We start from the raw sequence: 13,626 nt of genomic DNA, 5'->3' as shown, positions 1-13,626 counted from the left end.
CACCCTGACCTGTCCAACCATGCTGTCTTTGATAAATTCTGACAGATGGAATGGCATTTACCATTAAACCCACAAGGTTTTACTACTTGAGGTCTCTTTGGTCTGCACAATGATCTCTTACTGGTTTGTAAGATGATTCATGTAGAAATATTGGGATACATTCTCTCCTTAAAGCAGTCCCTCACTTCATTTTCTTGGTCATTGCATTAAGTGAAGAATAAGAAGTGAAGTATTTGAGTAAGAATAGTCTACTATAAAACCAGAGAGGATGGTGTATAGTAGACCGACAATTCCCTTGCATAGTGGTATCAAGACCAAGGTGAAAGCAAACACTTCTAATTTAGTCATTGGTTTTCTTTCATTAAATGTATCAATATTTTTGATTTTATCCTTTAAGATACCAAAATCAAACTGCTCCAAATGTCTCCTGTCCTAACAAACCTTTTAATTACATATCCTTTTATCTCAGCCAGATATCTAGTCTTGTTGACCTATAATCCCAGGAAGGTCTCTGAAGGACAAAGGAGAAATAACTGGGGTTTATTCTGGTGCCCAGACACAGCACAGACTGGAAGTCAAGCTGAAATTTCAGAGGAAATGTTAATACACTGATGCCTAATATGAGCAATTTTCAGCACATTTAACTCTAAATATAAACCAAGAAGCTAAGCACCTGTGATCTCTGATTTCTGCAAGAACATAGATGGGAGATTACTAATAAGGTGTCCCAAAGAGGCACCTCTCCCACAAGATGATTTCCAATGAATAATGTAACCAAAATAAAGAAAAAACTAAATAAAAATCATGCTGCCATATACAGGCTAATTTAATTCTGACATTAAAGAAATTAACACCAAAATCCCCTCAAAACCACAAAACTCCAACCTATGCTGTCTTCCCAGGAGTCTACCTCAAACATTTGACAAACTTTGACTGCATGTTCAGAATTTCAGCCCATGGTTTGGCTTTGGCTGGCTCTGCTCAAGGGACTGTTTAGTCTTAGAGACCAGCAGACAGATCTTCTTAATGTTCATCAATATCCAAAGGGTGGGATTCAAGAGGATAGGGCCAGACTCTTCAGTGATGCCCTATAACAGGACAAGGAGCAACAGGCACAAACAGAAACCCAGGAGGTGCGATCTGAACAGGAAGAAAATCATCTTCCCTGTGAGGGTGACACAGCACTGAAGAAGGCGGCCCAGAGGTTGTGGAATCTCCTCCTCTGGAGACATTCCACACCCACGCAGACATTGTGATCCTGGGCAACCTGCTATGGGTCCCTGCTTAGCAGAGGGGTTGGACTAGATGATCCCCAAAGATCCCTTCCAACCACTACCATACTGAGATTGTGTAAGCAATTACTTTTGATATGCTTGTTACAGTAGCTATGACAAAAAATTCATTGTGTACCACACAACTGTCCTGAAAGATTCAGAACAAACATCTGCACTCAGTTAACTCTGAGCACACACAGCCTTAAGCAGAAGAGCATGAAATTTAATTTTGACAAATCCACATGAGACCAAAGAGCACACAGTATGTGGTACATAAGAATTAGCTGGTTCTAAGAATACATAGAAAAAAAAATGACACTTCTAAATGAATGCCCACTGAAAGATAAATTCTGCCTATCTGCAAAAAGCCACACACAGAACAACATTATTAAGAGAAAAAACTAACAGCAGCTGACTGTCTTCACAATGAATCTATTTCAGCTTGAGACCTGTGAGTAGGACAGAACCTGACACCAGGGTTATAAAGACACCAGGAGCAGTTATAAAATGAGAATCCCTGAATAGATCAAATACCCCCTCAATATTTGACAATATTCATGTGATATGCAGGCTTTCTCCCTGACCCTCATGTAGGGGGAAAAATATAATGCAATGCCTAAAAGCTCTTGCAGAAGCCCTGCAACCTTCAGAATTCTTATTTAGTTTCTTTTACAACATTGACAAAAAATAGCAATACCAGGAGCAGGAGGAGAGGCAGAATCAATTACTGCAGTTCCAGCCTTAAACATCTCCCACACGTGGGCCGCTTCTTTTTCATACCAAGTTGAACATGAACATTTCATTTCAATGAAAAAAGAAACAGAGAGATCTCATCTACACTACTGTCCTTCCACTTGCACAATCAAACTTAAATCAAAACTCCAGGTTAACATTGACACACACACATCACTCCTTAGAGCATAATTAAGAGTGTTTCACATCACTCCTTAGAGCATAATTAAGAGTGTTTCACATGGAGATTACTACTATACTGAGATATACACAAGGTATTTCAGGGGGCTGGTTTTGGTGGCTTGGAGTTGTTACTACCAATTTACCTGTGAAAGTTCTGTTTAATTCTACTTTGCAAGAGCTTGAGGATTGTTTCACCTCACACCACTATCCTGAAGATATGAGCCACACGCACTTACAGACCATCTCCTGCATCCCCAGCAGTGTGGGCAACAGGTGGAAGGATTCTACCTCTCTACTCTGTTCTGCTGAGACCCTCACCTGCAGTGCTGGGCCCTGCTCTGCAGTCCTCAGCACAGGAGAGACATGGACCTGTTGGAGCAGAGGCACAGAAGACTACAAAAATGATCCCAAGGACTGGAAGTCCTCTGCTGTAAGGCCAGGCTGAGAGTTGAGGTTGTTGAGCCTGGAGAAGAGAAGGCCCTTTGGAGTCCTTATGACAGCCCTTCGGATCTTAATGGGTCCTATGACAAAGATTGTTGACACAGGACAAGGGGTGATGTTTTGAAGCTAAAAGAGAAAGGATTTAAACTAGATCTAAGGAAGAAGGTTTTCTTACACTGAGGTTAGACCCTGGCAGATGTTGCCCAAAGAGGTAGTAGAAACCTTATCACTGGAAACATTCCAGACAGGGTTGGACAGAGCAACCTGCTCTAGCTGCAGATGTCCCTGTTGACTGCAGAGAGGTTGGACTGGATGACCTTTAAAGGTCCTTTCCAACCTAAAACATTCTATAATTCTATGATACAGTGCACATCACTTAATCCATTTCTGTCCTCTCTACCTCCATTAATTGCAGGATCTGGTTTGCTCCCTTCCACTACCACAGGCACTTCCAAAGCTAATGGTGGTCATAATCATAATGGCAAAGCGACAGCGCAGCTCCTGTGTGTGCTCCTGCTTCTCTTCTTTGGATCCTCAAAGGTAAAGCTAAGCTGCTACAAAACACTTCTTGTGCAGTGGCTCTGGATGGTTTAGGTCACTGGACACAATTTATTACAGGGATGCACATGTTCAGACATGAGACCGTTAGATAAGGTTATTTGTCACAGCAGATTAAAAGCTTAAAAACATGACAATTGTATGAGAAGTTGCAACACCTTTTGCCATTTGTTTCTGTTCAAGCTTTGGACACTTGATGTCTGATGTGCCCCAGGATGTCTCTACACTCAAAATGCAATTTAAATGGGCAGCCCAAGGGTGCATTCATGATGATATCTCCAAGAAGTAAACAATCAAAACCCAACTTTTGAATTTGACGCATTCTGGGAATACAGTACAAGGCAGTGCCTCAGGCACATCCAGGCTTCAAAATGTTATTTTCATGAGCAACATGAGCATTCAAGTTCTAGATGTTCCTCATACAATTATCTACCTTCTCCATATTCAACAATCCCTGTCTTCAAACATTAAATTAGGGCTTTTAGCCTTCTTAAACATTCTCACCACACATACCCAATCCTCCACCATCTTCCTGATGACATTCATACTGCACTTTAAAGACATGGAGTGAATTAAGCAGTTTCAGAGACCTGAACTCCAAATTACTATGAACTAAAAGAAAAAGAAAAGAAAAAAAACTAAACAGCCCCCACAAAACAGATGTAGAAGCTGAATTATTTGCTCAATTTTCCTTCTAATTCCAGCACCACTTTACAAGGACACTTCAAACGATTCAGAGAACACCTTGCATGTCACACAGACAGTGAGAACTTTAATTTATGCAGCACTTGATTCATCTCCCATGCTTAATTCCACCTTCCCTATGCTCCTGCAATCCAGTGACACGAATGTCAGGCACAACTAAAGATCTGCTGTTACAGTGACAGCATTAAAAGCTCGGCATCTTTAGCAGACTGGTGAGTTACAAGACGTTTCACCTTTTGATAATAAAATACTTCCATCAATAGTGAACCTTCAACCCAAAGAATATCAATATACATCACTGAAAATAAAGTTACCGCCAAGAAACTCAGTGACAACAAGTGACAATATAGGGAGTGACATGAGAGCAGAAGTGAGCACTGCAGCATCACAGATGTAAGCATACTCAAGTTTAGATCACAAGTCAAAAAATATATACCCAGAGCAGGCTGCTGCCTGAATGTCAGAAGCTTCTGATGAAGCTGCCCTTCCTCTACAAGTCCATGTATTACACCATATATCTGCCTCCCTCATCAAGAGCAGTAGGATGAACCTTACTCAACCCAAGTGACAAATTCTTTGGAACATATTCTTGCCATGACAGCTATGCTAGAGGCTTCCAAGATTTTCAGACCAAAAGCCCATCACAACTCATCAGTATTTCTCACAAATCCCTCCATATCCCTCGGAAACACTTTTTTTTTTTTTATTTCTCCCTTCCAAAGAGGTCAGAGGGAAATCAAACCAAAACCACAAAGAGTCTAGAGAACAAGTTTTCTGAGGAGCAGCTGAGGGAACTGGAATTCTTCAACCTGGAGGAAAGAAAGCTGAGGGGAGACCTTCTGGCTCCCTACAACTGAAAGGAGGATGAAGCAAAGTGAGGGTTGCTCTCTACTCCCAAGGAATAAGCAATAGGACAAGAGGAAACGGCCTCAAGTTGTGCCAGGGAAGGTTTAGGCTGGACATCAGGAAAAAAAAAAAAAAAAATCCCCAAAGGATTGTCAAGCCCTGGAACAGGCTGTCCAGGACAGTGGTGGAGCCCCCATCCTTACTGTATATGTGATGCTGAGGGACATGGTTTAATGCTAACCTGGCAATGCTGGATTGGCAGTTGGACTTGACTTAAAAGTATCTTCCTACCAAAATGATTCTATGAAAAACAAACCTAAAATTAATCTACAAGATGCAAATCACGGCCTTCCAGGTTACCAGTGATCAACAAACAAGTTCCACTGGTTGATGGGGATTCCTACTTATTTTCACAGAGGTTTTCAGTACTAGCTAAGTTTAAAACCTTCTAAAGAGTACCCAGAGCTGTACCTAGAGAAGGGCAAAACAAGCACTAGCAAACAGAGGGCCCAAGTCTCCATGGTGGCTGCTCAGAAAAGGAAGGAAGGTTGCAAACGCACATTTGTGGCTGAAAGGAATTGCCTGAAATTTTCAGGCTTCTCACAGTAAAGAGCAGGGAATTAACGTAGACATTGACAAAACTCTGGGGGTTTCCTTTTCTATAAATAACGGAAATTCTACAAAATAAAAACATGGAAGCTTCAGTTTACATCATCTTTCAGTTTATGCAGGCAAAAAATGTTATTGCAATAAAACCGCAGCTGAAAGCAATTAATATCTGAAAGGGCACAGAACTAAGAGGGCTTGTTTGCCGATAATTCTTGCTGAACCGGCACACACATAGCCAAACTCTGTGAACTTCTATACTCATAAGTGAAAATACCAAAAAATTCAAAGTCATAACGCAGAGCCTCCCACAGCATTTATCATGGGGTATTGCAGTTTTACTTCTTCCATGCACCATCTATCTGCAATTACTTGTACCACCAGCAGGTGCTGCAATTATTCAAATATAATATTCCTAAAAGCCAGACAAGGAACAAGGACAATGACTCTGGTGTACACGTTCTCAGCCACATTCTCCTGGACTGCGCATTGCGGCACGTGGTGGTCCTTTCCCTCCTTATAAGGAATTCAAAAGTTCTGTTGCACTTATCAAACCTATTTTCACACACTGCCATCAAAACACAGGATTACAGAACCATTCCAGTTCAAAGAGGTCTCCAGAAGTTTTGTCAAACTCTCTGCTCAAAAGCAGCCTTGAGATCATATTGCTGAATAGTTTATTCACTCATATCCTGAGTCTACAAGGATGGAGACTGCAAAACCTCACTGGAAAAGCTTTCCCCATGCCTTATTTGTCTCATCATGACAAAAGCTTTCCTTATTGCCACTCCAAACCTCCCCTGCTTCAATATGCACACTTGCCCTCATCATCATGAAGTACCTGTGCCAGCTTCTCAATAGGCAACATATGTATGGGAAGGCTGCTATGTGGCTTCCACAAAATCTTCGCTACTTGACCTTGAAAAAGCCGAGTTTTCCTCAGCCTCTCCTCCAAGGGAAGACACCCCAGCTCCTGACCTTTGCTGAACTTGTTCCAGCTCCTTTTCAGCAGCTAGTCCCCAGACAGACAAGACCTAGCCTGCATTGTGGTTACTCCTTTCCTAGTGCAGGACTTAGCATTTGTCCTTGTTGAATTTCATGAGGTTCATGTTGGCTCACTCCTCCAGCCAGTCTAAGTCCTCTGGATATAAAAGGCCTCCCAATAGATCTATTAATTTTCCTGAGCACTGGAATGGACTGTTCTTGCAATAGAAAGAGCTTGTCCTTAAGGATCTCACAACCTTCCTGAGCTTATCAGTCCTATCTGCCTCCTATGGGATCCCATCAACTAGCTCTCTTCGTAAGATAGTTTACCTTCCTACAGTTCAGTTAAACCCTGGTTGCACAGAATCATAGTATCATTAAGGTTGGAAAAGACCCAAGTTCACACAGTCCAACCATTACCCAAACACTACCAAGTCCACCATGAAACCATGTTGCTCAGCACATCTAAACAGCTTTTAACTCCCTTCAGAGACTGGACTCCACCACTTTGCTGGACAGCCTGTTCCAGGGCTTGACAACCCTTACAGGGAAAATATTTTTCCTCATGTCCAATCTAAACCTCCTCTGGCACAACCTGAGGCTGTTCTCTCTCATCCTGTCACTTGTTACCTGGCAGAAGAGGTAGACCTGCACCTCACATCTCCAGCTAATTCCTCAAATACCCATTCCTGTACATATCAGTAGTATTTACTGTGCCAAGATACCCTGGGCCACTGAAACTCCACCAAAAGAGTGATACCAACACAGAGGACACAATTAGAAGGCATCATTCCATACAAATGGACAAAGCTAAGAAATGTTTTTCCTCCATTGGGAACATGCAAGGTCTAACTTCATTTCTAAGGAGGCCTTCACAGTGCTCATTTGAACACACACCCCTACACAATACATAGTACTTCATGACAGGGCTCCTTTACCCATTTGTTTCCATGAAGACAGCAACAACTAATACAGTTAAAATAAACAAAAAGAAAAATCCCGTATCATCAGTACAACATTTCTTCAAAGGGGGAGAAAACAAAAACAAAGGCTGTCTGAGATGCAGAGACTCTTGGTAACTTAAGGATTTCCCCCCCTGCCCCGACTAATAGCTTTTTAGGCATCTACCAAGATAAAACAAATTAAACCGTTCCTTTTGTCTGCTACAACTGAAGCTGTAGGTATGACACATCAGGAAGACCCCCAAAAAAGTATTCACTGTCTGCCTAAATTACTTTTCATCAATATTGCTTTAGGAATTACAGACACACTTTAAAGATTTTCTACTTGTTAAATATTTTAGTACATTTAATATTACTCAGAAGTCAGAAAATGATCCAAGCAAGCCAGGATGCTTTAAGACGTAGTATTTAGATGCCAGATTTCATTGCAAGTGTATGTAATTTCATTTACCAACCCCAAACTGAAGTCAATAAATTCATCATATATTGTTAAGCAACAAGATACATATTCCTTCTTGTAATCTAATTCATTATTCCCCCACCAAAAGCTCTCAAAGACTCCATCAAAAAAAAGAAAAAAAAAGGGCTGCTTTTAATAGCTCTAATGTTTCTCCCTATAGACATATTTATTGTCAGAGAAAACTGTTATCTGCCTAGAATATAAAGACATAAATGCAGGCTAACAAACTGTCCCAGCTGGTAATCCAAAAAGCCAGACTCAGCCTCCAAACATCCCCATTCTAGAGGAACTAGAGGAACATCCCCAAACTAGAGGAAAACTCTAGTTTTTCTGATGTAATGGATCACTCACAAGTAGGTATCACCAGATCGATAAACAAGACAGGACGAACTTCCTGGAGAGGTCTTTTTCTCAGTTAAAGAGGCTTGACCAAGAAACCAAGCCCCAGCACCAAAGGAAGATCCCCAGATTTGGGATCCAGCCCCTGAAGCCACCAGAGATTAGTTTCTTGTAATGAAACCTCATCAGCCAAATGCAAACCCTGATGAATTAGATGTAGCTACAAATAAACAGGTTTCCTACAACAAATAAATTCAATACTTTAGAATTCTTCATTAAAAAAAAATACAGCACTGGCTGATCTGGTAACATGTACTGAAGTATAATTTAATCTTCTTAAGTACAAATAATTTTGGCAACTGAGGTACACTGCATAATACTTTCCTGGGGAAATAAAAGCACTTGACCAAAACCACCAATTCTCTAACACCAAAATACCTGTCAGATTTCCCAAGTTTGCAAAAGGTCCAGCAATTCATTACCCCTTTCAATAAATAAAAATGCAATAAAAACAAGTACTATTTCAAACACAAAGAGAAACAAAATAAAGGATAAAGATATGTCCATACTGAATTAGCAACAAATTCCTGGGATATCACAGCCTTCATCTCCAGTCAGCACATGCCAAAAAAAAAAAATAATCAGAGATGATTATCTACAGGACTGCTTCTGTAACTCAGGTTTTAGCATGAAAAGGGAACAAGCGTCACTGTGAAAGTAGGTAGGATGTGTAAGTATTACTTCATATAAATCTTTTACCTCAAATAATTACTTCACCACAATAAAATACCTGGGAAGGCTACTATTTAAAAGGAAAAAAAAAAAAAAGATGGATGGAATCTCAGAATCAAGGGGGTTAGAAGGGACATCTGAAGATCATCTACTCCAAAACCCTTGTCAAAGAAGGGCCACCCACAGCAAGCTGCACAGGATGGTGTCCAGGCAGGTTTGGAATCTCTCCAGAGGAGACTCCACAACCCATCTGGGCTGCCTGCTTCAGGGCTCTGGCACCTTTGCAGGAAAGAAGTTATCCCTCATGTTCAGAAGGGCCTCCTGGATTCCAGTTTGTGCCCACTACCCCTTGTCCCATCACTGGACACCAATGAAAGGAATCTGGCTCTGTCCTCATGACCTCCACCCTTTAGATACTGATCAACACTGAGAAGATCCCCTGTCATACTGCAAGTTCTCCAGGCTAAACAAGCCCCAGATCTCTCAGCCTTTCCTTCTCACAGATATTTTCCAGTCCTCTCAGCATCCTTGACTTGTTATGCACATTTTTAACATACTCCAGGACACCATCAACTTTCTTGGCCATGAGGGCACATTGCTCTCTTAGGGTGAGGTTGTCCACAAGCACTCCCACCAACTACAGAGCTGCTTTGCAGCTGGTCAATGTCTCACCTGTACTGGTGCAGGGAGTTATTCCTCCCCCCATGTGTAGGTTCCTAAACTTGTCCTTGTTGAAGTTCTTGAGGTTCCCCTCCATCTAACACTCCGTCCTGTCCAGGTCTTGCTGAAGGCAGCAGAGCCCAAGAGGGTGTCAGCCACTCCTACGAGTTCTGCACCATGAGCAAACTTGCTAAGGCTTCACTCTTGTCCCTTCATCCAGGACACTGATGAAGATATTAACAAGACTGGACCTCCTTTTATTTTCACTCCAGCAGCCACATCGTGTTTCCTGTGACGTTTCACACCAGAGCACAAGCTGCCTGGCACAAAGTCTGAAGCACTGAAACAGGCCTCACTGACACAATAAAAAAAGCTAAGAAAGCCACCATTTTCAGACACAGGCCTGTGTAAACTGTGGTTTATTTCCACTATCCCATATGTAACTATACTTGAGCAGAGACTCACTATATTGAAATTCAGTGTTGGTTAAGAACATAAGAATTTTCACTTCAGAACTTAACACGTTTTGGAATACTATTTGCTTTTAAAGTCTGTAACAATGGTTAATAACATAGAAAACCACATCTAATGAACAGTTACAGTGTTTTACATTTCAATTTTAGTCAGAAGCAAATAGAGTAATTCAACTCCCCTAAAAGCCTACAAACTACTTCCTTTTTCAAAATGAGAGGAGAAAAAAGTTGCTATCAAGAAATAACATCAACAAATGACAATGGGCTCACTACAACACTCTGAAAGGCACATTTCATTTTCTTCCTCACATAAAAACCAGAAAAAGCATAACCATACCTGCACCAGATGCTGATCGGTGCTGTGATCTTCCACTGGCTGAAGAAGGTTCCTTCATACGATCAATGACACTGTCAGACAGCTGAAAAGTAATCCACAATCCAGAGTCAGACTGAGCAGAATCACAGAATCATTTCAGTTGGAAGAGACCTTTAAGATCATCAAGTTAACCCAGCACTGCCAGGCCACCACTAAACCATGTCCCTCAGCACCATATCTACATAGCTTTAAAACCCCTCCAGGAATGGGGACTTCACCACTTCCATGAACAGCCTGTTTAGATAACCTTTCCATGAAGAAATTGTTCCTAATGTCCAACCTAAACCTCTCCTGGCATATCTTCTCCTTTATACCCTTTTCTCTCCCGCCACAAAATGAAGTAAAACTGTTTTTAAGAGCCCCAAACTAAGATACACCAGCTGCTAAAATTCTATCCACAATAGAAAATAAAATTCTCACTTCCCCTTACTGGGTGAGCACTCATCTCCTAGTACCATTAGGCTGAACAAGATTATTTTGGCTCTCACCGGACACAAGAAAGTGATACAGCAAATAAAAGGATACAGGGAACACTGAAGGAAATAAGACCCTTTGACATGTTCCTTGTAATTAATCAGCCTTTTTGCCTTCTTCAATTATCCCCATTTTGGAATGTTCAACTAACTAATATTATTTACTGAACCTACATTTTCCTACTACCCATAATATCATTTAGTTTTTATTCCCAATATTTCAAGATCCAGGATACTTGAGACAAATTCAAATAGTCCTTCCCAGTATTTAGGAAGAGTGAAAATGAACTCTGCTGAGAACACTTATATTACTCTCACCTACTTGCCTGAGATAATTAAATGACCAGAACTGAAAAACTTTAGCATGCCAATAGAGGAACCAGCTGCTGTCATGGTTCATTCCACAACACTCCTCCCTATGAGGAGTAATAAAAAATAAAAGATAAGTTATTATCCTTCCTGATATGAAATATGGCATCTTCCACTGAAACACATCTTAGCTACAAGATTTCTTAGAGCATCTTCTGTCATACATTATCTTACAATGCATCACAGAACAGTGCAGGTAGCATCTCAACTGGAAAGCATCCAGTCCAGCTCTCCAGTTAAAGCAGGGTCACCTACAGCAGCTCACATAGGAATGTGTCCAGGTGGGTTTGGAATATCTCCAGAGAAAGAGACTCCAGAACTTCTCTAGGCATCCTGCTCCAAGGCTCCAATGCCCTTGCAGGAAAGTTTTCCCTCGTGTTCAGATGGAATTTCCTGTACTCCAGTTTGTTCCTTGTACTGCCACTGGGCACCGCTGTAAAGTCTAGCCACATCCTCTTGCCCCCTACCCTTTAGATATTGATAAACACTGATAAGATCCACTCTCAGCCTATATTACAGGCAACGGCATGTCATAAATCGGGAAAGAATAGGAATGCTTCTACAGGTACAGAGGAAGTTGGATAGATCCCATGAAACAAGGTAGAATACGAAAAAGAGAGGAGCTCTCAGATGTAAAGGTCAAGGGGAAACCAAAACAAACTTTGCTAATTGCACACCTCTCCTACTACTCTTTTATCCCCCGTCTCTGGTAACCGGCTAGGGGAAAGGCTCCCCTATGAAGCCCCCTAGTCACGGCGTTCTCCCTGCCACCCCAGATACCTCCAGACTGGACCCGTGCAACTCGGCTCCCACCAGTTCCCTAAAACACCCACGTGAAAAAGCGTAGCCAGACAGGAAAACGGGTGGAGGGTCACACCGGCAGTTGGGATAAAACTGCAAGGCATGAAAGGACAGAGCTGCAGGGATAGGAGCCAGCAATGCTGAGGCACAAAAAGACGAGAGAGGGCCCAGACCGGAGCGGGCGGTACTCGGGGCAGCGCGGGGCAAGCCGGGCCCCGAGAAACCTGATAGGACCCGTTGAGAACCCCAAGCCCGGAGAAGGTCCGCGCTCACCCTCACTCCCTTCACCACCGTGATGTTTTCATTCTCATCCGCCTCGAAGGTGACCCTCCGGGTGCTGCTCCCGCCGCCGCCCATCTTTGCCCGGCGCACTGCAGGCCGCGGCCAGGGACAGCCCCAAGGAGACTCACTGTCACCACTGCCAGCACGCCCCGCAACAACGTCACCCTCCATTGGCCTACCGCTCACTCTATCCCACCCCCCAGCCCTAGAATCCTGATTTCTATTGGCTGCTGGGGCGTAGCCATGGAAACCGCGAACACCTGCTGGGGAGCCCAGAAGCACCCGGAAAGGGAGCGGAAACTTTTTGGGTTTCAACTTAAGCGGCGCGCAGACTACAAGTCCCATGTTGCTTAGCGCCAGGAGGCGGGAAGGGCGGTGTGACCGCTCCGTGCCCGCTAGGTAGTGGAGCTTTCGCCATCCCCCGGCCATGAACGCGGGAGGTGTCGCCTCTCAAGGCCTGTGGGGCACGGCTCTGCATTCTCTGCTGCAGCTCTGCATGTCCCTCTGGGACTAATGCTGGGGTGTGCTCCTGCCGCGCTAATGGCGTGGTGTGGGGCAAGTGCTTCAGGCTGCTGCTGGGGCTGATGCCTCATCCCATTTTCCACACCGTAACAGCATTAAATTACCATTAGCATAGCCCCTTTGGGCATGTAATTTTCTTTCCAAGAGATGAATAATGTTAACAATGCATAATACATTTTCTTTTCAGCCTACAATATAAATGGCATCTGGATCTGGCTGTTCTGTAAATGAACCCACCCCATGCAGATCCCATGGCCGGAATCAAAAGCATCTATCTTATAAGGAGCATCTCTGTCAGGAAGAAAGGCTGAGAAAGCTGGGTCTTTTTAGCATGGAGAAAAGCACCCTGAGAGGAGATCTCAGTGCTGATGGATATCAACATCTTTATCAATGATATTGATGACAGGACAGAGTATCTTCTCAGCAAGTTTGCTGGGAGGCTTGGCTGATATGTCTGAAGGCTGTGAGGCCATTCAGTGAGACTTGGACAGACTGGAGAACTGGACAAAGAGGAATCTAATGAGGGTCAACAAGGATAAGTGCTGAGTCCTGCACGTGGGAAGGAATAATACACTGCACCAGTACAGGATAGAAGGTGATCTGCTAGAGAGCAGCCCCATAGAGAAGGACCTGTGAGTCCTGGTGGATGGCAAGTTATCCATGGGACAGCAATGTGCCCTTGTGGCCAAGAAGGCCAATGGGATCCTGGGGTGCATTAAGAAGAGTGTGTCCAGCAGATTGAGAGTGGTTCTTCTCCCCCTCCACTCTGCCCTAATGAAGCCCCACCTGAAATATTGCATCCAGTTTTGGGCTCCCCGTTTCAAGAGGGACAGGGATCTACTTGACAG

The 13,626-nt window shown here is 43.1% G+C and overlaps 1 protein-coding gene across 2 annotated transcripts in view; it reads right to left on the bottom strand.

The window, feature by feature from the left end:
- CHCHD3 (coiled-coil-helix-coiled-coil-helix domain containing 3) overlaps window positions 1-12,347 on the bottom strand; it is a 188,871-nt gene extending 176,524 nt beyond the window's left edge. For both annotated transcript variants that reach the window (XM_054399541.1, XM_054399542.1), the window contains exons 1-2: window positions 12,248-12,347; window positions 10,293-10,374 (exon numbers count right to left, since the gene is read on the bottom strand). In XM_054399541.1, the coding sequence (XP_054255516.1) occupies window positions 10,293-10,374; window positions 12,248-12,331 (166 nt within the window). In that variant the 5' untranslated portion in view covers window positions 12,332-12,347. The remainder of the gene's footprint in view (window positions 1-10,292; window positions 10,375-12,247) is intronic.
- Between the last annotated feature and the right edge of the window lie 1,279 nt (window positions 12,348-13,626).

The sequence above is a fragment of the Indicator indicator genome, chromosome 3 (genome assembly GCF_027791375.1).
Source record: "Indicator indicator isolate 239-I01 chromosome 3, UM_Iind_1.1, whole genome shotgun sequence".
NCBI lineage: Eukaryota > Metazoa > Chordata > Aves > Piciformes > Indicatoridae > Indicator > Indicator indicator.
The sequence above is the reverse complement of the archived record's forward strand: the minus strand, read 5'-3'. Positions and strand labels throughout refer to the sequence as shown.